Raw genomic sequence first — 23,047 nt, forward strand, 5'->3', positions numbered from 1 at the left:
AATTTCCAGTTGCAGTCCTGTGAATAATTTATCATTCTCCAGAATTAGCCCTTATGGAAGTTATGGATATTATGACCCTTATAAGATGAGAACCTAATTTAAAAGAGGATAAAGAAGAATCTGCAACAGATCTTCTGCTATTTCCTGATCACTCGCTAGGCAGCGTAACACAGTGAGAGAGACAATTTTTGACCCAGAGTGGTTTGAAGTTGGTGTAGAAATGTTTAGAATGAAAATTGTTAGAATTTTTGCAAGTAGACTTGCTCCAACCAGCTTTAGGTGGTCCTATGTGAGCAGGGGGGGTGTACCAGATGATCTCCAGAGGTGCCTTCCAACCTCAGCTATTCTGTGTTCATGTGAAGATCTGCTTCTTAAATGTTTGTATGTGCTCTGTTCAAATGGGTTAATGGGTTTCTTACATGACAACCACAACGCAGACAGATACTGGCTGCAATTTTTATCTGCCTCACAAACGCCAATTTATTTTTTTTCTGCCCCCAATATAGGGAAAAAGATCTCCCTATAATCTCTTAACGTGTGTCCAGGTATTTCCAGTGCAAGAGCAGTTCCTTTACCCTGTAGTGATATAATGAAACTGAAACGTGTCTTGAGTCGTAAGCAGGGGATAAGTTACTTTGGGACAACTGACAGGACTTCTGTCTTAACATAAAGGTCTTTAAACTGCCTTGCCACAGAGCCCATGCTGCGGCAATCTCAGCCACCGCTGTCCTGGAGATAGGAAGGACAGCTGGACCACTGACCTTTTCAGCCACTGCCCTTCCAGTGGTGTGGGATCAGGAGAGATAAATACCTAAATCATGATCTTATGGTTATTATGCAATGCTGGGAGAAAGAGATGTAGTTTTGCGATTGTTCCCACTAAGGAATCTCTTACCTTAATAAATTCGGATTTCTTTGAAGTCCAACATTAACTCAAATTCTTTGATTTCATTATTTTGATTTCAGAGTATTATTTTAAATTATGTCATTAATATCAATCTTTATGTTGACATTATTTATTTTCTTAGTCTGGAGTAATTTTGCTAATTTGTATGTATTACACTATATAATATGGATACAGACAGAGAGTGTGTTTATATGTTTGTATATACATTAGAGAGAGGGAGAGTGGTGGTTTTGCTAATTCTGAACTCTAACCTGCATAAATATTTGTACTTAGAACGCTATTTCTTGTTTCTCATAAGCTGAGGTCACTACTGTATCTCTTACATCTGCAACAGCTGTCACTGCTTCTAGACAGTTCAGTTCTTTTTCCAAGTGCAATCATTTTGGACCATAAAAAATTTGAATTACTTCCAATTTAAGCCTCACTGGATTGTTAGTTCTCTTATCTTCAGCCATCCTGGGCTGTTATGTTTCCAACATCAACCATTTGTAAAGACAACCCAAAACAAAGTTTTGGCCAGCTGTGGTCATATTCGGATTAAGAATATATTCAGAAATTTTTACTTTAGAAGGACATAAACAAGTATCCAGTGGTGCTTTACAGGAATAAAGTACTCTTCTGAACTGGAATGGAGACTATAAGAGGTTTATAATAGGAAGGAGATTTTTTCTATTGTTGATGTGATTTCTTTCTGCTATATGTACCAGAAAGAAAAGATGAAGAGGGAAGAAATAAATTTTGTTTAAAAAAAAAAAAGGGAAGGAAAAAAAATTGATAAAGTGTCATAAAGTGATTAGAAAGTGAAGGCAAGTGGAAAGCTGAACTACTGTTACAAATTTTTAAAAAGGTGGCTGTGCAAGAAGTCTTTCAGGCACTTAACAATATGCACATATACTTAAAATACAGAAGCTTTTTCTTATAAACTGCACTTAGAAAAGTAGGTGAGCAAAAAATGAGACTGCTATCTATAGTAATTAATATTTAGAAGAAAAATTCAGTCTGTTATAGCCAGATTTGTGATTGTATGCTTCCATCCTAAAAAGCAGCAGAATCATGCATTTAAGCTCCTGAGCGATCATATGAATTTTGATTGACCCAGAATACTAGTCTCAGCTGTTGATGGTGACAGAACTAAGAATTCTGGGGAATAAATTGCTACTGAATTCTTAAACTCATGCTCAGACTTTGATGGAAGGAAATATATTTAAAGTTAAGCAGTATTTTTTTTTTCCCAGAAGTGTGTTATCTCAAACATAAATAATTCACTAAAACATTAAGACACTTACTATATTTCATGTCTCCAGATGTCTGCCTGGACTGCCTGTGCGAAAGCCGCTCTCTCACATTAAGGTTATCTTCCACTTGGAGGGAGCACTGAGGTGGATTTATTCAAGAGCCATCTGCATCATGCCTATTTTGTGATTTATTTTCCTAAGCTGGGGGAGACGTCTGGAGCAGAGAACTGTAACATCCAGAAAGTTAGGAAAAAAAAAAAAAAAAAAGAGAGAGAGCATGCTCTTTCCCCTTTCTGATCCTAGTACAGCTCTGTTCTTCACAAAACACCAGAACTACAAATTGCCTTCTCACTTTGCAAGCCCCTCTTCCCGCAGGGTTATCTGGAGGAAGAAACAACCCTCCTTAATGCTGAGGATTTACCAAGTAAGAATTAGAACAACTGCAACCCACTGTCAGAGAAGTCTGGCTTGGTCTTGGCTGTATATAGGGTTGCTTATCACTGCATTCTTGAGATTCAGGAGAAGGTGTGTGGTATAACATTGGTACATGTTGGTGATTTGGAGAGCATGAGGGTTACCCTGAGGCACTGTGCGAGGCCGGCTGACACAGAGGCTGTTCCCTGCTCCAAGCGAGACCTGGCACTCCCTGGTGGGGTGTTACCGTCTGTCTGGCAGCTCCTGCATTCCTACAAACCAAGAGCCAGGCTGGGTACTAGCGTGACGCTGAAGTCAAAGACACTTAACAGAAGATTTGGCCATGAGTGTCAAACTCTGCGGAGGATGTTACCTTTGACAAGTGAATGTCTGAGAATTTGGTGGGAGGCATTCAGCATTGATATGCGTTGGTGAAGTGAGGGATGTTTTTTCCACTGCTAGCTGAGTGCTAGACAACACAGGAAAAACTTCAAAAGAGACACAGCTTATCCATCTCTTTTTGGCTGATCATTACTTGGATACACACCAAGGAGAGGGATTGGGAAGCCAAGAAACCTAGAGAATCAAGAAGTGCTGTGATGGACTGGAGGCCTGGGGCTGATGCTACATTTCTAATAGTTGGAAGCGTTTCCTGCTACCCTGTCGATACAAACCGCCTGCTGTTATGTCTTAATGGTGGGATGGATGGACAAACCAAGGTGTTCGTGTGTGTCTTTGCTTTCCTATAGTTTTAATCCCTTTTCAAAAGTGAGGGCTTTTTACGTTTTGTTTTAATTTTATAGTAAATCAGGTCTTCTGCAGATTAATTTAGCACTCCTTTCAAACACCATCTTCATGATACCTGTGTGACCAAACACACTGTGGAGATGTAGTCCTAGCAAACTGTCGGGGACATATGGCTGAAACCCCTCTAAAAGCAGCTTCCATGAAAGGGGATTGAAATTTTCTGGGGTTGTTGTATGGCAGGATTTGTAGTAGTGACTGCTGGAAAGTCTGAGAAAGTTGTAGACCGGATCCTTGCAATTTGGATTAAAAATTAAATGGAGCTGATGGACTTTGTTACTCCTAATTTGAAATATCTCAAAAATTACTCTGGCATTTTTCAAGCTTTTTCTGTAATCAGACTGACAATATAACTTAGGTTTGGTTATGGGTTTTGGTGTTTTGTTTTTTTTTAGGTGTCTCACGTGATGCTACTGAGGATCTCTAGAAATACAAATATTATAAATTGAATAAAAGCAGTATTTGGATATACAGATGGTCTACAGTTATCTACCATCGGAACGGGATGTCTGTCTCATTTATGAATTACCTTGTGTTCAGTATGACCCTCAAGTATGACAGAAGCACTGGATAAAACGGGTTTTTCTCTCTAAGAGGTAAGCTATTAAAAAATCTAGCCGGTTACAATACAAGACAAACACAAAAGGGCAGGTAATTTAGATAAACAGAACGGGTTAGAGAATATGTCTCTAAGATTTATTTTTGAAGTAGAAGGAAGGTAGGGTTTAAGGCATTTTAACATGGAATATATTTTGAGCAGGCCAAGAGAAGGCTTATGAAGGGGGTTGGAAGCAGGGATAATTAACGGTTTGGGTGGAGGGGAAGTAGCTGTATGGGTGTAATTGTGCACAAGATCTGAGTTGAGGAAGGGTGGTGGTGGGGATAACATGGTCAAGGCCACAAGAAAGGAAAATGCTACTGCCAAAGTTGCTGTAGTCAATGTTAAGTGGAATATTAATGACTATATGACGAGGCTGGAGTGCAGAAGAAAGTAGAATGGACAAAATAAAAACTGGACTGTTTTCCATTTGAAGCAGAGAAAGGAAAATATATTAAAAAAAAAAAAAAAAGACAATTGGCAGATCTTGAGGTGAGTGCAGATACCTTAGGGAATATGACATTCCATTTTAGCTCTGTTGTCTTGTATTCCTAGACCCCACAGATATAAGCCCCAAGGACAAGTTTCTAAAGAGCTCTTGTAATATTACTGGTAGCCACTTACACCTGCACAAGTTTTTAATAGGATCATTTGATAAGGAATTTGAGCTGATTGCCTTATCCACCCTGCCACCACTGGGTTGGGCCCCGTCATCTGTGCCAGGGCTTGGAAGACTCTGAGAAATATCAGGGCCCCATCCTGTGAAGCATGGTGTTCAAGCTGCAGACAGCTCGGTCACAGGGCCTCCAGCTGGCCAAGGATGGACTTGTGTGGGATGCTCTGGGGTAGAGGGGCTTGCTTCTGCCCTGCCGGCTGTGTCCCTCTTCCCAGAAGATAAGAGAGCTGACCTACGTGATGCTGAAATGTGATTTCCCAGGGCCGTGCTCAGGGATTGATACGTGGGAGCTGTGAATGGCTTGTTGCGTGTGCAGGGGAAGACAGAGTTACAGAAATGGTTAAGTGAAACCATGGATGTTTAGTCTTTAGAAAAGCTTTTTGGGTTTTGTTTTGGGCTTTTGTTTTGTGTTTTTTTTGGGGGGTGTGTGGTGTTTTTGTGTTTTTTGTTTTTTTTTTTTTAAAAAAAAAACTTAAAGGTTTAAGAATTATGTTTTCACCCCTTCCCTTCATCTTTCTGAATCTGCCTTCATCTACCTTCCATGAAAGGGGCGAGGACTTTGGAAGATTATTGTGCCAGGACACCAAATGCCCTGAACGCAGCGTCTGTTGCAGAAGAAGAGCAAGAGGAAATGAGGAGTGCCTTCACTGTTGGCTCTGACTGTCCAGAACTCTCAGGTATGGTGGTAACAGTGGGATTTCCAAGATAAATAGCAGAAAGTGTTGTAAGTGGATGGGTGGCAAGAAGCTGGAGGACGTAAAGAGAGGGGAGGATGCTCATGAGCAATGAGGCTGAAATCCCCATGCATGGAGAATGACGGCAAGCGTGTGATGCTCAGCCGTGCCCGAGGCGCTGTGAGGGGATGGCTGGCTGACACGGGGGTGAACCTGTCCCTGCCCTGGGCCGGGCCGCGCCGTCCTCTGCCTGCTCCATTCATCATCATTAAGCCTCTGGAGTGAGGGTGTGGGAAGCAGTGTAATTGTCACCGATTCTGGTAAAGAATTACAATTTATGGCTTGTGAAGGGTCAGAGTTGGGAAGGGAATTTAACTGGCAACAAAACTCCTTTCTGTACATGCTAGCAAAAAGAATATTACAGATTGCATATGCTGGACAGCGTGTCTTGCTTGGTGTTCGTTTCTTTGTGCAAGTCGCTGTATGTTGGCTCTGTGAAATGAAAAGACTGGTGTTAGCTGTCCCGGTTGGGATTGTCTGGGGCTGCTTTTGCAGTCAGAGAGCTTCCCAAAGTACAGGTGTGACCAGCTTGCTGCTAGACAGATTTGGGGCACAAAGCATCGATTCGGGAACAATCTTCATCCTGTTTTGTTGTCAGTCTCAAGAAGAAAATGTATTTGATGGGTCAATACACATTGTAAAGTATGTATTTTAGAAATACTAGTAGTGTTGTTAGAAGGCCAGTGCCAGAATTTTCACGTGTTGCCTTTCGTAGATACCAGCTGATCACTTTGCTACTGTTGAATGGGAACAGAACTAGTGTCCCCCTGGTAAATGTGCAGGAGTGAAATGGTTGCCACGTGGATTTTAACAGGTCAACACGTTTCGTTATGCTGTGATTTAAACAAATTTCACGCGATACAGAGGCCACATAACTTCTCCTGGTTCAAAATAACTCTCCAGTTATTTTTATTCACAAAGCCAGCCGAGAAGATGTCCGACCTTGAATCTGTCCGGCTTCTTGCGGCACGTTTCCCGCAATGACCGGTGGCAGGAGCTGATGCGCAGCAGAGCCGCGGTTCGGGCTGGACTTCCCCCGCCCCGCTCCGTTCCGCTCCCGGGACAGCCCGGTCCCGTTCCCGTTCCCGTCCCCCTCGCCCGAGGGAGCGGCCCCCGGCTCGGAGCGGGGGCGGTCGGGGGCGGGGCGGTCGGCGGGGGCAGCCCGGTGCTGCCGGGGAGCCCGTCCCCGGCGTGCTCGGCTCTCCCTGCCCGCTCTCCTCCCTCCTTCCCTCCGACCGGCAGCGCCCTTGCGCAGCTCCCGCGGACCGGGACGGGACGGGACGGGACCGGACCCTCGGCCGGGCAGGGTTCGGCGAGGCGAGGCTGGACGGCCGCGGCAGGGGACGAGGCCGCCCGGGGCTGGCGGCGGGGGGCGGCGGGGGCCCGGGGCGGCGGGGCGCCGCCGGGGCCCGGCGCATGGCGGCGGCGGCGGGGAGCATCACCACGCTGCCTGCGCTGCCCGACGACGGGGGCAGCGGCGCTTTCCCCCCCGGGCACTTCAAGGACCCCAAGCGGCTCTACTGCAAGAACGGCGGCTTCTTCCTGCGCATCAACCCCGACGGCAGGGTGGACGGCGTCCGGGAGAAAAGCGACCCGCACAGTGAGTGTCCCGACGGGACGGGACGGGCACCGGGGAAGGCCGCCGTCCTGCCCCGCTGAAGCATTGGAAGCAGGCTTTGCTTAGAAAGCGTGTGGGAATAGGCGTACGCTTATCTGTAAATAACTGTGCGCATGTACGGACATACGGTTCACGGCCGGGTACCGCATCGGCACCGGTGGGATGTCCCGGTGCAAACTCTGGTTGGCATCTCCTCATTCAACCTGCTGCGGTGCAGAGCTTGTCAAATGCGTAGTCGGCTTATGTGCTTGACGGTGTCTGGGTGTGTTTGCATGGCTCTTAAATGGGGGTGATGGCACTTGGCTGCTTTACAGAGCAGTGGTAAATACTTAGTTGCACAAAGGTAGAAAGAAAGTTGTTTGTTTTTTTTTTTTTTTCCCTGGTGCGGTAAGTGTTCATGAATAGAAGTACTCTTAGCGTACAAGTACTCTTAGGAACAAGCAGTGTAAATCTATTCAAGGAAGTAGGATTTATAACAGAGTACTGTCACAGCACCGTTTGGCTTAAAACATTGCATGCTATGATTTTTTTTTTTAATTATTTTTTAACTTAATTAAGGACAGTTAAAATACAGATAAAACAAAACCTGTGGATTCCAGCAGAAGCAGTTTGTCCCCTGATACCTGATTTAGTACACAGCCCGTGGGATGAGTGGCTGGTGTGGTCCGAGGGTTGGTGACAGTCCGACAGGCAGTCTCACAGGGAGTGTGGGGCAGGGTGCTGTTAGGAACCCAGGTTGTTCTTTGTCCCAAGAACAAAATGCATTTTTGCAGACCTTAGAATATTTTGAAAGTATTCAGTATGGAGTCTTTGTGGATGTAGCAGCAAGTTTTTGAAATGCCCATGAGGTATTTCCTTCAAAACAGGTACAAGGAGTTGCTGTATAGGTCTGCCAGATACATAGTCTCAATGCAATTCCTTACTGTACAATGTGTGTGCCTCGACCATGCTGCGTCCTGCCTGCAGGCACTTGGCATAAAGAGCAGGTGAAATGTCTTAACTGTGATTCTTCATCTGTTCTGCACCTGTGCTCTAAGTGATAAATGTGCAGGTGGGACTAAAGTTAGAGGAGGGAGAGGAGAAGGAAGCGAGGAGACAGACCAAAAGTTTTCAAAATTACTTTCCACTTTGGACATTCACTATTTGCAAAAAAGGTATTCCAGCAACTGCAAAGAAACACTGTAACAGACTGTTCCCAAATAACAGTGTTGCCAAGTTGGGCTTCAGTCTGAGGCTATTTTATTTTGAGGCTCTTTGGTAGAAATATTGTACATACGATGGGCTGAATATATATATATGGAACAGTATATTTTGGGAAAGTTAGCATCCTTTATTAGTCCAACTGGTATTCTTAGGAAAAGCTATAGGAAGCTTTCAGACTTGGTCCTACACGTTTGCATTTCTCTCCTTCTCAGATACTGGTTTAAAGGGAAGCATAGTCAATGTTGGACAAGTAGTAACAAAATATATTTATTGCCAGTACAATACAGTAAATTATTGCATGTGGAGTTTTCAAATTTTGCTACCTAAAGCAAAGCATTAATTTACCGTATAGATAAGTGGTTTGATTTTTACACATACCAGTCAGTTACTGTGCAGGATGCAGTCTGTGCTGGTAGGCATGCAGTAGTATGTTCAGCTTACTTTAGCCTTTTGTATTTGGGAAATGTGGGAATTCTTACAGGAAATAAATCTCATTAGTTCATCAAATATGTCATCTCACTCCTAGAAGTAGTTATGAAGATATCCTGGAAATTTGCTGCAAAGGGAGATGATGTTGAGTCGGGGACATACAAGGCTGAAGCTGGGTTTCCAGACATTGCTATGGCTCAGGTTCTTGCCTCATTCAGTACTCAGCTGTTTGCGGTGGGAAATGCCAGCAGTGGTGCGTGCTGTTCTGGGCTCACCTGGCTGTGCCAGGCTGCCCTGAGTGGTTGTCATCTTTTTCATCATACAGCTCCCCCATAATCATCTCCTCCCACCCCCTTTTTTATTATTCTGCTAGGAAAACTAATATTAGTTTTATGTTCTTGAGTCTGTCTAATGTATGTTTTCTCTTCCTGTTAAGCCTTATCAATGCTAGAATTTTTTAACTGACTTCTCACGCAGTTTTCCTAGGAGTGAATTATATTTGAAAATCTTTCTGGTGTTGGTGGTACCACCTTACTCTCTCCCTTTCAAGTCTGTCTGTTTTCCTCTAGAGCTTTATTTTTGCTGTCATTTCTTTCTGGCTCTTCATTTTGTCTCTCTGCTTTTTCTTTTCTGCCTCACCGGTACCCTCTGATCACTAGTATTCTTTACCATTTCCTTTGGCACTTGTTTCTCCGATGCCTCTCTCTTTTCCTAACCTTTTTCCTCTCAAGTGAACGGTGGCTACAGGTGAAGGAAAACCCGAGTTATGACTGGTGTGCTCCTGTCTTGCAGAAGGTCAGCTGCCAGGGAGCTCCTCGGGTACCTGTCAGCTTGGCACTCTGGCCATCTGCAGAAAATCCCTTTGCTTAAAAGAGCAGTTTGTAAGAGTGATACAGCTGGAGGGCTGGTGGGATTCACTTCCAGCAAGCGCACCTAGGCACAGGAGTGCTGCCATGCCTGAGCTGCTGCCTTGTCCCCTTTTCTCATTATCGGACAGCTCTTTCTGTGTTTTCTTTATCCTTTTTTTTTTTTTTCCCCCTGGAAGAACTCTAGTTCTGAGAAGTAGAGAAATTACTGCTTGAAGCGTCAGTGAGGCATGTTGCTACGGCATTACATGTTCACATCCTTAGCATCTTTGTTGTAAGTACGTCATTCGATACAAATCTGCGCGATGCTGAACTCTGACCGGGTGAGTGCTGCTCTGTGGAAGTCCCTGTGAAATCTTGTGGTATGCCTGGCAGGTCACGTTGGCATGGCAGATGGCAATAAATCTTGGACAACGTGAGAAGACTTTACAAAAAAAAAAAAAGTAACAAAGAAAATGTACACCTTGAGTAACTCACGGTGTTTTTCATAGTTAAGTAAAAGGTTTTGTAAGATGGTTTTGAGAAAAGAAGTATAGTGGCTGCAGAGAATTTGGTTTAGAAATCTAGTTAAAGGACAATTAGGAGAGATTCTTGTAGTATTTGCTATTCTTATGAATTAATTATACAAAATAGCATTTGATTAGCATATCCTCGTTTTTACTTTTAAAGGAAGTTCTTATTTTAGAAGGCGAATGACTATCTCCTTATGTTTCAGACCAAAATCTCATACTGTAAACAAATTTCCATTATCCATGCCCTTTTTTGCTCCCCCGCTTCTGCCTCTAGTACTAAGGATGGCTTGTTCAAAATTTATGGTCTGTTTTATGTCATGGCACTGAGAGTTTTGGCTGTTTTACACTCACCCCATTCACCTTGGTTTATTCATAATTGTGTCGTTAGTGAAGTTGGGAATGGAAGTTGACGTCCTGTGTGCTGGAGGATTGGAATCGCATGATTCACACAGCTCAAAAACAGGACAATACGTCTTACGTGGTCGATATTGCCACATCTGATGTGTGCTGTACAGTGACTTCAGTGAAGTGCCCCTTTGGACGCACCCTGGGGACTTCTGCTGAGTCTTTTTTCCTTGAAGAGGTACATTTCAGACAAACAAGAAACAGAACACACTTTCTTAGAGTTTTGTTGTTTAAAGCAAAACAAAATACATGTCTTTTTTTTTTTTGTTGTTGTTGTTGATCAACAGCGCCTAATTTATGCTCTGGAAAACATACAAAGAACACAGTCTTTTTTGGAAAGGCTTTTAGAAACCCTCCAGAGGTGTTTTTCTCGAAGAGGCTACAGTGCCGGTGAAGGGGAAAGGCAAGGGGAATGGAAAGGGAACACTTATCCATACATTTTAGAAAATGTCTAGTAGCACAGCTGGTTCCCTTCATAGTTTGCCTCACTGAGGAATGGTTGGCATTTATATATTTCAATAATTTCTCAAGCAGCTTTGTTTCATGGTGAGCATAAACCAGGGTGTCTAAGGAATCCTGAGCCATTCTTGTCCACTCGTTAATGAGGTGACAAGGCTCCAGCCTGTCACTCCGAAAGGATTCAGCAGTGTGAGCTTTTGTTCACCCTGCAGATGTCTGAAATACCTTCTTTCTGCTCAGTACCTGGCTAATTTTCCACAAATATCTGAATAAAATGTAAAGTAGGGTAATACTAGTCCAGGAAAATTTGTTCTTAAGAAAGTTCCTTTCATAAGTAGTTGTTAATGTTATGATTTTCACTTGTATCATACACAACGTTTAAATGGTTATGCTGTAAATGTTTTGAAATACACAGACTTTTAGAGCATACCAGCTTAGTCAAGAAGATAGAAATCTGATCGCTGTTTGTGTGAATGGAAGAAAACTTTACTGTGATCCTCAAAGACAAATGTGACTAAATGTCAAGTAGTGTTTTAATAAGGAGGTTTAGTACCTGGGGCTTAGTTTTTTATAGGTGCGTAAGTTATTTGGGACTCAGAAGGTCTCCTCTCCCATTTCAGTGTCCCACAGACGTGGCCGGAGCTGTTGACAGGGCATCCCGTGCCAAATCTTAGCACTAGGTGAGAGTTGACTTTTTTTTTTTAAAAACCTGGCCCTAAACATCTGAATATATTGCTTCTACCCAAGTCCTTCTGAAAATGGACTCTTTTTGTGTTACTTTTGATCTATTACACAGACCTTAACTGGTTTGCCAAATACTAATGCTTTGTGGCACAACACAGAAATTCCTCACGGCTCTCAGATGTAGCTGTCCTAGGGAATGAGAGAACAGAGAACACCCCCTCACCCCCCCCCCCCCCCCCCGCAAAAAAGTTGAGAATATGCCTCCTTTGCATCTTTCACGTATTTTGTCACAGAAATACCATCATACTGTTTTCTGCATGGTCCTGCAGGGTAAGTTAATGAAATGAGGGACAGGCCACCTGTGTTGGCTGGGCACGCTGAGGGAGGGTGCTATTCAGGGAAGGATGCTCTCATCTGTCATCATGTCTGCTAATCCTCTTACCCAGGTTTTAGTGAGTCTTACCCACCCCGAAGGTGTGTGACCGAGTAGTGGGTACACTGTGAAGATGGAGCAAGGCAAATATGAGATGTCTCTGGTGGGCAACGAACTGTCCTGTCTCTTCCAGCTGTTTTCCACCCGATTTGGAAAGGGCTGTTGGAAGAGTGTGGAAGGTTCCAAGGGCACCAGCATCCACAGGTACACTAGAGGGCAGGATTTAGCCCTTAAATCTTCTTACAGGCTTTATAAATCAGGAGTGCTTATAGGTACATGCATATTCTAGTTTACAGAAAAAAAATACTCCAACTCCTGCTTAGCTGTTGCACAGCCATAGCTGAAAGAGTAAGACAAATACAGATAACATATAGCAGTTTGACAGTATACAGTGAAATTATGGAGATAGTTACATAAATGCAGATTCTTGCAAAAGTTGTCTTTATGACCCCCTTATGTGGGTAGATTAAAGCTTTTGGTAAAAACTGCAGTGATGCATGTATGGCATTGAGTGAAGTCAGAATGTAGGCTCTGGGACATTTGTCATAATAAAATGGAGCCGCATATTCCTGAATTGCTCATCAAGAAAGGGAGATCAGGTGGCTGCTAATGGTATTTATCTGGCTAATAAATGCTTGAAATTTGTGCAGCTGGTTCTAAGAAGTTGTTTATCCTGTGGTGGAGATATGTTTAAAAACATTTTACAGGAGGTGAACTATGTTAGTAACTTTTTTTAAAGTACAATTTCTTTTGACGTAATAGATGAAGAGACTAAATTGCAGTTAGTGAAACCTGTGGATTTGGGTTTTTCTTTTTTTTCTTTTTTTAAGTGTTAGGAGTATGTTACTAAAGAGTTTTAAAAGGTGTTCATATTTATGTTCTGTAATAAAAGCAGGTTCAAGTTCTTCATTCTGTAATGAAAGTTAGAGAAGTGCCAAGTGCACAGAGAGTTGAATGGGCAAGAAGAGAGGTAGCACTGGTTTTGTCAGTAGAATTAAGTCACAGGTTCAGAAGATGCTTGAAGACAAACCCCAGAAAAATGCCCTCTTCTCGTGTTCAGTTTCCACAGAATATGTACACCTGTCATATTTTCTAAAAGGGGACGTGTTCCACTTCATTTTTTTGGGCAGTATTCTGTTTAATTGCCCTTTAATTAATCAATGTCTCAACCTGAATTTTAAATCATAATCTTTTCAGTGACATTTTGTTTCTGTAAGCTTTTACCTCCCTTGGATTAACCATATGGCAAGCAGTTTTAAAAAACAATTATTCAGTGGTTTCTGTATACTTAAAGTTGTTAACACACTGAAGTGAAACATGTAATGAGTTTCTTTGAAAGTTTTTCTCTGAGCTTAATATTTTTTTACCTTTTTATTCCTCAGAAAGATATTTTTCTGATATTTCCTCATTTGTTCAAGCAGTTTGAACTAAATCCATGAATTAGTCCATAACTTCTGATGTGAACAAGAGAAAACTAAAATTTGTATTTTGATTATTATGTTTTTTAGCATTCTTGGGAGCGTTGCCCTGGGATCACTGGCCATCTGTTCTTTCAAAATACTTGAGAGGTGATTGATTGTACTAAACTGGTTAATAATCCTTAAAACAACGGAGCTCTTTGACTGTCAGTGGCAGCGTGTTTAGTGCAGTTTTCTAGTTAAAACAAAATGGACTATATAACCTTAATGCAATCCAGTTTTGAAATAAAGGTTATCTCGAGATCGCTCAAGTTACTGTTACCCAAAAAAAGCACATACTTGCATGAAATCTGTGAAATGTCTATCTATAGGAAGTGATATTTGAAATGTTTATGGCATGACTTTTGAAGTCTAAAATTCAGTAATGAGATTGCATTTCAATTCTGATGGAGAATTAATAGCCATTACTTTTATTAGTGTCTATTTATGACCGTGCATTTCAAAATAAAACAACTCTGTCATCATTTGTCATTTTCAGTAGTGTGCTTTGTGACACTATATGGGTAAACTTGAGTTCTTGTCTCACTGCCTCCTGACTTCTCAATAAAATTATTTAAAGGGTGACTCTCTGGTGTGCTAGTGGCATTTCAAGTATGTATTATGTATTTTTTTGGTTTGTTCAGGGTAGAGCCAGATTTTTACTGGAGCCTGATATGATTGTCCGAGAATATAAATGAGATGATGTCTACAAAGTTGGGTGGAGGTCGTCTTGCACGAAACGTCATGGTACACTTCTGGTTGAGTGATCCTGTATGAACTTATCACTCATATTTGACTTAGAGCTTGAAAACCACATTGCTCGAGTGATTCAAAGGAGAAAGATACTAAGGGTGCTAGGAAAGGGCAGAGTAGGAACTAGACTCCATAGCCATCTGCAGTGGCAATGTTGTGAAATTATGTTCTTGTATTGTGGAGCTTGTTAGCTTGTCTCTTACCTTGTGCTGAGACTTGAGCAGATCTCATAAAAAAGCAGTCACTAGCATTCCACTTGGAATGTGCAAGTCACAAATTCCTGATACTTGTGGCTATGAAATACTGCATGGTGGTGTGTTTTGTAAAAGCAAGGATAGATACCAGCTGTGATACAGCTTGAACATACTTGCAGTCTGTTTCTTGTCTCTTTCTTTTCTACTCTCAGGCTGACCCACAATGCCTGATGTCCATCTGCAAACTCTTACTGTTCCAGTGTGGTGTTTGACATTCTGTCGCCATTCTCTGGTGGTGTAGCTCTGCAGTTATTTTTCCCGATATAGGATGTCCTTAACATGCTCAAGTGTATAGGCATTGCAGCATCTCAATCTGCGCTTGGTACACCTCTTTTGGGGAAATGTCTGTAGCACCTCTTGGGACTGGCACCATTTTTTTTTGGCAGACCATATCTTTTCTTGGTGTTTCTGGGTACTGGGGAACAAATACTCAAGTGTTTCATTTCTTTCCACATGTCCCCTTTTTGCCTTCTCCTCCAACACTGCAATGATGTGTTTTAACATCACCTATTACGTTGTGAGTGGTGACTGACCAAGGGATGCTTTGGTTGGACACTTCAGCTGATCTAACAAGTCTCTGCTGCTAAAAGGGATGGTCTCTCCTCTTTCTGACCCTGGTCTCAGCTGTGCTGGTAGTTGGCACCACCTCTTAGCACCACATTTAGCGAAGAGACAGATGGGTTTGCTGAATTAGCAGAAAAGCATTTGCTCTCTCTCCCCCTTCCACTGCATTAGTTTCTGATTGATTTAACGCATGAAGTAGCTCACTGAGATGTCAAGAAAAGTGCCAGAGGTGGTGCGAGGAAGGTGGTAGGAGTGTGCAGCTGGGAGGGTGGGGTGGAGGGGGAGGAACTGTCCCCTTCCGGCAGGAGCGAGCGGTTCATTTGTCACTCCCTGTCTTGTGGTACCATTTCCTGAAACATCTTGTCTGTTAAAATGCAGGACAATGTACAATGTCTTCCTTGGTGGATGACTTGAGGAGGATAACAGATAGAGTCGATGCAGTTGTCACCTACGTTACATTTCAGGTTCCAATAGTAATTTTAGGACCACATTACAATGAGTGTTAATACAGTCCCACAACTGTGGGAAGAACATTAGTGAGACTGAGATTTCTGGATGTAGAGAACCACATCTGTAGAGTAGTTTTGTGCAGTACTCCACTAGGTCTTGTTGATACCTGTGGCAACAGAGCTGAATACAAAAATGAGAACATTTTCTAGTGTGGAGAAGCAGCCAGTGAGGGCCGTATAGAGGATGTACAGGGAGAGGCTGTCATCTGTTTGGAAGTCACCTAGGGTATCCTGCTGCGCAGACTCGTTAGGCTGAGCAACTTCTGGGAAATAGCATATGGAATCAGTTCATTGGGTTTGTAATGGCGCAGTTGTGATGAACAGCTAAACATACGTCTGGCAATGCCTCTGAATATGTAAATATGAAGGATTAATTTTGTGGGTTTACAGATGTTTATAGAGTCACTATGGATGTTTTACTGACAGTAATGTATTTCATTCAGGAAAATTGAGGTAAAAGACCTACAGTGTTTGTGTCCTTAGAAATGCAGGAATTCTTCGAAGCTGAAGAGATCTACAGAGCTGTCCTACATTGCCAGTTTTAATTTCTTTCAGTCCCAACCTTCTGCTTGCTTTACGGCTTCACAAAGCAATGTCTTCCAGCGCGTTTTAACTATCTGTGCTTGAGCTAGTACCAGTGATTGTAAGGTGTTACTAGTTGCTATTGAAGAGCAGAGCAAGGTGTCTCGAAATGAAGCTGAATTTCAGTGATCAAGCTCTAGTAACATGTATCAGTATTGTCTATGTGATGATATATCAGGAGAAAATGCTGTGAGGAGTGAGAGACGTCTGCCTGCTGCTGATTTGATGTGAAATAAGGTGAGACACTGCGATTGCTGGTGCTTGTCGCCATGGCATACTTTGGGAGCATGTTCTTGCAGTCTGGAACGGTGTGGAGATTTAAACCAGCAAATAGATTTAAACCAGTGTAGTGAGTACCAGTAATGGTCTGGCTGAAGCAGGAGAGAGCCAGGTAGGTTCTTCCAAGCTGCAGATTCTAAGGTCTCTCTTTTGTTGTCAGGAAAGTGCTCTTGTGCCGACTTAATATGGTTTGAAGATGTTCAGAATAAGCAGTGGGTTTTTATTTGGAGAGCTGGAAGCTGGGGAAGTGACTGCAGCCTGAGCCCTCTCTCTGTAGTCCTGCAGACCCAAGTTCTTGGCTCCCCAGTACAGGCTGTATCCCACAGTGTATTCTGTCTGCCTCCTTGGAGTGACCGCAGGGGACTGTACAAGTGAAGTGTGTTACCCAAATATTTGAAGGAAAGTCTAAAAATGCACTGTGCGTTTTATTTTCCTGTGTTAGGACATTTGGTTTCATACCAAGAAGAACTCTTTATACTGAAGTGAGGCTGCATTCAAAAACAAATTGGAGCCTTTTTGTGAAGACCCTGGACCCCTACTGTTCTGGGTCAGCAGTAATTGACAGCTGTTGTTCTTCATTGCAGCTCGTGCTGTTCCCCTGTGGATGCATTATTTAAATGTCAGCATAGGGTAGTTGCCAGCTTGATGGAAGGGGATAAAATAGATGGAGGATGAAGTAACTCTCTGGGCTTAATGTTGTCTTTGCATTGTCCTTGCAGTAAACGAGGTGGGCAGGCACCAGTGAAATACTGGGTGTGCATGTGTATGAATTTTGATTGTTGTTTTCTTGACTTTTGGCAAAAATATTTAGGAAAGACACAGTGATTAATTCGGTTTCATTGGTATTGGAGATAGGGGGAAATGCAAAACCAGCATGTCTCTTAACCTTTTGTCCAGATTAAAAGCAATCAACTCTAAAGGGCAACTTAATTCATACAAACTCCTCCTTATCAGCTTGTTATTTCTTCCTACTCCTGTCTCTTTTGCCATCTCCCTGGCATCCTGGGTGCCTGACACAGTTCCTCTTTTACCACTGGGCTTCAGGCTCTCTTGAAATCCAATTTGCTGATTCTTCTTGGCATTTCTAAAATCCAGCTTTTCTTTTCCAACTGTGACACTAAGGCTCACTTAAGCCTATGGCTTGGCGATTTCTCACCACTGCTCTGGCAGCCTTTTCCTTTCATCTCAGTGAATCTGTTACTGCTCTGACATCAGTTACAGCCCTAAAATACTGTGTACTACTGAAGAGTTGTTGTGCGCGTTGTACATGAAGAAGGAGCATTAAAAATACCTTTTCACAATCATACATTTTACCTTCTCTGTCTTCTGAAGTGACGTTCTAGGGCTTGTCTCAGGTTGTCCCTGTTTTTATGTATATTTTGCTGCAAGTGAAAAACAGGTCATAGTTACAAAGAGATTAGTGATAGCGTGGTGAACATGAAGAGCTGAAATTCTGCAAGTTCTGTATGCATCTTCTGATATTAGTCGGTGACATTGTTGTGTTGGCTAAACACTTGCACCAGCTTTGTTCTAAAGGTGAACAACTGAAAGTGGTTATTCTGCGATTTACTTAAGGGAATACTAAATGAAGTGAAAGCAGTTGAAAGAAACATGATAAATTACCTTGTTAAGAAAAGCCTTTTGGGAAAAGTCCTAAAAAGCATGTGTGAACATGCATTTGTTGTTTTGATAAGGAAACCCTCAAACATGGTTCTAAATCAAGAATTTGGGGTAAAGGTATCGATAACTTAGAGACTAAGCTTTATTGCTAAATTTAATTTTTTTTCTGCTTGTTTTTGCCCTCTTGACTTTAAATAATGCAGTCAGCTCATCTGCAGTGACAAGGAGACTGCAAACAGTGTGGCAGCTAGGTATTTAGAAGAATTTTGTACAATGGTGTACTTGCAGTGTCTGGCAGTTAAAATCCTCATGTCGTGCCAAGCAATCGCTGTTTGCTTTACTCAGCAGCACAGAACAACCAAGTTGTGTTTTCTAAGCAGAATGCAGAAACTATAGTGCTTTTAACTTTTAAAAGATGTGATTAAGTTTGATCAACCAGTTTATGCAAGCCGTGTGAAATGGTGAAATGTAATTGGGTGTGTTTTACACATGGGCACATAGGTAAGGAGCACGAAGCCAGACTGTTGCCAGAAATGTTGTATGTCACATTACGCTGAAATTGTTGTTCTGCAGGATGGCTTTACTGTCCTTTGTGTGAAGTTTAAAGGAAGCGTTTGAGGATGCTGTGTATTTAGTAATCAGTGTTCCCTGGAGAGCGTTCCCAGCGTGATAGGTATATGTTAGGTGGAGTTGGATATTTGTAGGAATTGAGGTTAAGGTATAAATGAGAATAGATGGAGAACCTGAATAAGGAAATAATTTTCATCGTGTTCACTATTTGTACTACTTAAAGATGAAAACTGTTAAAATCTGTGATGACTGTGTTATGTGGTAGACTAGCTTAGCAAGTTGCTATTTAAACAGTTACACAAGTTATTCTGTTTAAAGTCTTGGATTTACTCTTAAGTGTAACCGGAACTTTTTGAAGTGTTTGTATTTCAGAAGTGTATATTTTTGTTGTAGATGTTTACATTTTAAAGACCCGAGGTCTGTCTGCGAGTGGTTTTATGCCTCTGGCTGGCAAAAAGGAAAAAGATACACTTCCAATGTTGTCATGCAAAAGCAAAGAAATGTGCCTTTGTACTGGAGCGTGACTCACTATTTCTCAGTGTGACACTTCATTTACTTGATTGTTTTTGTTGCCGTTCTGTGGGTTTTGTTCATTAAAAGACCACCTCTTCTGCTAAGGTTTGCTTGCTGTTTTTCATATCTGTTTGTCCTTTCTCCCCCACACATGTATTGCAGGTTTTAGGCAGTGTGTACTTCAGCAACTCTGGCGATGGCACGGTTGTTTTACGATGAGCATATGAAAGCAAGTGAAGAGTTGTTTTCGTATTTGCAGTCTCAAGACTGGAGATGCCCATACATCAGTGCAAAGATTATCAGTTAGTGGAAGATGTTAATATACTTAATATGTTAATGTGTTAATATGCTTAATATTCCCTTTCCCAGGGCAGTTGTGGCTGCCCCATCCCTGGAGATGTTCAAGGCCAGGCTGGATGGGGCTTTGGGCAACCTGGTCTAGTAGGAGGTGTTCCTGCCTATGGCAAGGGAAGTGGAACTAGATGATCTTTAAGGTCCCTTCCAACCTAAACCATTCTGTGATTCTGTATCTTTGAGAAAGAGTCATCAAAAAGTGTCAGAGACTACATGTGGGGGAGAGAGAGCCAAAGATGTTTCTAATACCTAGACATAAGTTACAATAGGCATCACCAGCTCACGGGCTGGGGTTTGGCCCTGACCCAGCAAACAGCTTTGCCTCTGGCAATGCCAAAATGGGGGGTATTAATCTGTGTGTGTGTGTACATGCGTCTCTGATGAACCAGCCCTTGGGTTTGGGAGGGTTTATTATGTTAGGTGTGGAGCAAGCACGCCTGACTCTGTATGTCTTGCTTGGACACCTGGCTGGGAATAGATGTTGCCCCCAAGCATGAAGGAATCAGCCAACTTCAGCCACAGAGTATACGGGAGTGGGAATTCGGTCGTAGGGTTGCAGTTAGCAGAGCATTGTTGATTTTTATTCTTCCTCCCTTTTTTGTGAACTTCCTTGCCTTTCTGGTGATCCACCTCTCTCTGTAGCAGTGAGACTGCAAAATAGTTGCTACTTTGTTCTTTTCTGCGGGCACGGAGATGCGGGAGGACGAGTGATGGGGAGCTGGCGCAAAAGCTTCACCGCGGTGTCATTCTGGGGCCTCGGGGAAGGATTTTCCTTACAGGGCCTCTGCAAATATGTTGGAGATGGGCCCTGAGCCTTTGGCTGGGGTTTAGCTTTTCCACAGCAGAGACTGTAGTAACGCTAGTCATTGATCCAGAGACGTGCAGCCGGGGATTTTTCAGGGGGTACATAAACTCTCCCTTCTTGTAAACTGAGTGAGAGTTGGTTTTGCTAATGACCTTTTTAGTTCAAATAAAGTGGCTGTATGATAGTGAAAATGGGGGCTGAAATAGTATCAAACGACTCCTCTCTTTCCAGGGTCCATAAGCTGCTCTGTTAGTTGCAGTGTCTGGGTAAGGTACGTGTTTGCTGGTGAGAAGGTCACAAACTCCAAAAAATCTCTTGGAGTATTGGCTGATCAGTGTTTTGGGGCCCAGAGTCCTCTTGGTAAAATGTTGTCTTTCACATCACGTTCTTGCAGGAAGTTAATAGTGAAAAGGGCTTCTCTTTCCTACTGCCTTAAGAAGGCTGTTCCAGTGAGAGAGGCAGAGCTGCGTGTGCAGACTGTAGGCAGTGTAATGATTTGGGCATCTCGTCTCGGGGTATTCAGGGCAGCATTTGGGGTCCTGCAGGGAAGGGTGGAGGTACTGGAAGTGGATATCCAGGTTGTGTGGTCCTGCCCTGGGAGCTGCATTTTGATGTAGGTGGGAAAACTTTGCAGGGCCTGAAAGCCTCTGCACGTGTGTGTGTGAGTAGAGCACAGTGGTTGTGCCTTACGGCAGCAAGAGATGTGACTGCAGGAAATATCGGTGAACTCTTGTGAGCTTTGATTTAGCTTGCCTGTACGTTTGACAGTAGTGAAAATGTGGCAGCAGGGTTTTCACTGTGAAGTGATGGAGACCCTTGATTAGGAGGCTGGACTGGATAGGGTCCTTCTGACCTGAATTTCGTGTGATTCTGAGACCGTGGCTGGGTACTCGTGGTTTTAGTCCCCACTGAAGTCTGTTTGTAGGGATCTTTGCTAGGTAGATTATAGTGGAAGCTGAGGCTTAATCATACCTTTATTTGCTGTGTAAGTGTACCCAAAGCCAGGAGCTCATGGTTGGTTTTTATTTTAGGGTTTCTCTGATATAGTGGTTAGATTTCCCATTTTCTTGTGGAGGAGTAGGAAAATGTGATTTTGTGAATCTGTTTGGCCAATACATCTCAAATTCTACCTACTTAAGGTGCAGGAGTTTGCCTCATGCTCCAGTACAGCACCCTCATGTACTGTACACTTACCCTGCCCCATCTTCACTGCTGCTTGCTCTTTACATCTCTATTTTTTCCTAATGTGTTTGTCTCTTGCTTTCCCTCTTGCTTTCCCTCTTGCTTTCCCTCTTGCTTTCCCTCTTGCTTTCCCTCTTGCTTTCCCTCTTGCTTTCCCTCTTGCTTTCCCTCTTGCTTTCCCTCTTGCTTTCCCTCTTGCTTTCCCTCTTGCTTTCCCTCTTGCTTTCCCTCTTGCTTTCCCTCTTGCTTTCCCTCTTGCTTTCCCTCTTGCTTTCCCTCTCTGATACTGTGGCATACTCCTGCCCCAGAACATCTGCAGCTGCTATGAGTAAAGCACAGGGCTTCTTTGCGCATGCCAGTTGCCCCAGGCAAAGGGCTTGGGATGCAGGAGGCTGGCGGCACCGCTCCTCTGCGGCTGCCAGCACATGTCCAACTGGGAGGGTGCAAGAAAGGTAGTACAAGCTCAGCACTGAGTAACTTCCAAAATGTGCAGCTCTCTTTTCTTTCTAAAGTATTAAGTTGCTAGATTTTGCCAAGATCTTCTAAATAAACCAATTTTTTGGCTGAACCCTTTATGATGCAGAGCAATGAAACCATTTGGGACCATTTAAGTTAGTGCAATATTATTTGGTCTGGGCCATTACAAAAGCTTGGGAGACCTGGAAAAGGACTTCAGAGTTTTCATTGTACATGTAATTTTTCAGTTCTAGTGTTCAGGGCAATCAAAGAACTTTTGGAAAATGTACACATTTTCTGTATTCTCAGCATTTGCTAGCATCTTTTCTATCTTTGTTGTGCTATTTGTCCATAAAATTCTTTTCTCCACTGGCCTATGCAAAACTGCATTGGAAAGACTTTTTTGAGCTCTTTAAGAAGAAGTGGGGAAGATCCAGCTCGTAACAGAATTCTGAAACCTTGCCAACCGCAATGCTATTAAATACGACTTTTCAACTTCCATATTCTTAGAAAAGTCTCTCCAAATTGTGAAATAAATGCATAAATAAATGTGTAACTCCCTCTCAAATATGCTGGCTAGTTTAACCTGCAACTTGTAGATCTGTCCTGGCCATATAGCCTGTGAAAGAGGAATAGTCATGTATGCGTAACTATAATTTTACATCCACAATCCACTAATGACATGAATGTGTGCAGAAATCCATGCCTGTCAGAGCTCTGTGGGCTGCAGGGGAGAAACACATCAGTACGGTCCGTGTTTTTTCTGTGTTTAACATGTCACAGGATCAGGACCTAATCTATAAAAAAAAAAAAAAAAAACAAACAAAAAAAAACCCAAACCCCAAACCAAAAAAACCCAAACCCCAAGCTGTTGAGCCTGTTTAATGTATACATCAGGGAGCAGTCTTGAAGAGGTTTGATCTTTGGTCTATTGCCTTACAACAAAAAGGAAAATGACTGTTTAGTCATTCTACCTTTCAGATGCTGGTAAGAATCTCTCTTCCTGAGGGTCACTGTTGGAAACAGTGCACCCGCAAATTTCCTGCGTTAATGGAAAAGAAGCTGGGAAAAAAAAAACAGGTTCATCTTGTATGATCATTCGTGTGTATATATGGGTGCCCCACAACAGTTGTATTTGTGCAGGAGGGGCTGTGAGTAGTGAGTGGGAAGTG

General features: G+C 42.7%; 1 protein-coding gene across 1 annotated transcript in view; it reads left to right on the forward strand.

Annotated features, from left to right (window-relative positions):
- Window positions 1-6,784: 6,784 nt before the first annotated feature.
- The window catches only part of FGF2 (fibroblast growth factor 2), a gene marked incomplete at its 5' end in the record, with an annotated part of 28,818 nt that continues 12,555 nt past the window's right edge, over window positions 6,785-23,047 (forward strand). Inside the window, one exon of the mRNA XM_082483012.1 lies at window positions 6,785-6,968. Coding sequence (XP_082339138.1) covers window positions 6,785-6,968 — 184 coding nt within the window. The remainder of the gene's footprint in view (window positions 6,969-23,047) is intronic.

Source organism: Vanellus vanellus, assembly GCF_965231255.1.
Source record: "Vanellus vanellus genome assembly, chromosome: 4".
NCBI lineage: Eukaryota > Metazoa > Chordata > Aves > Charadriiformes > Charadriidae > Vanellus > Vanellus vanellus.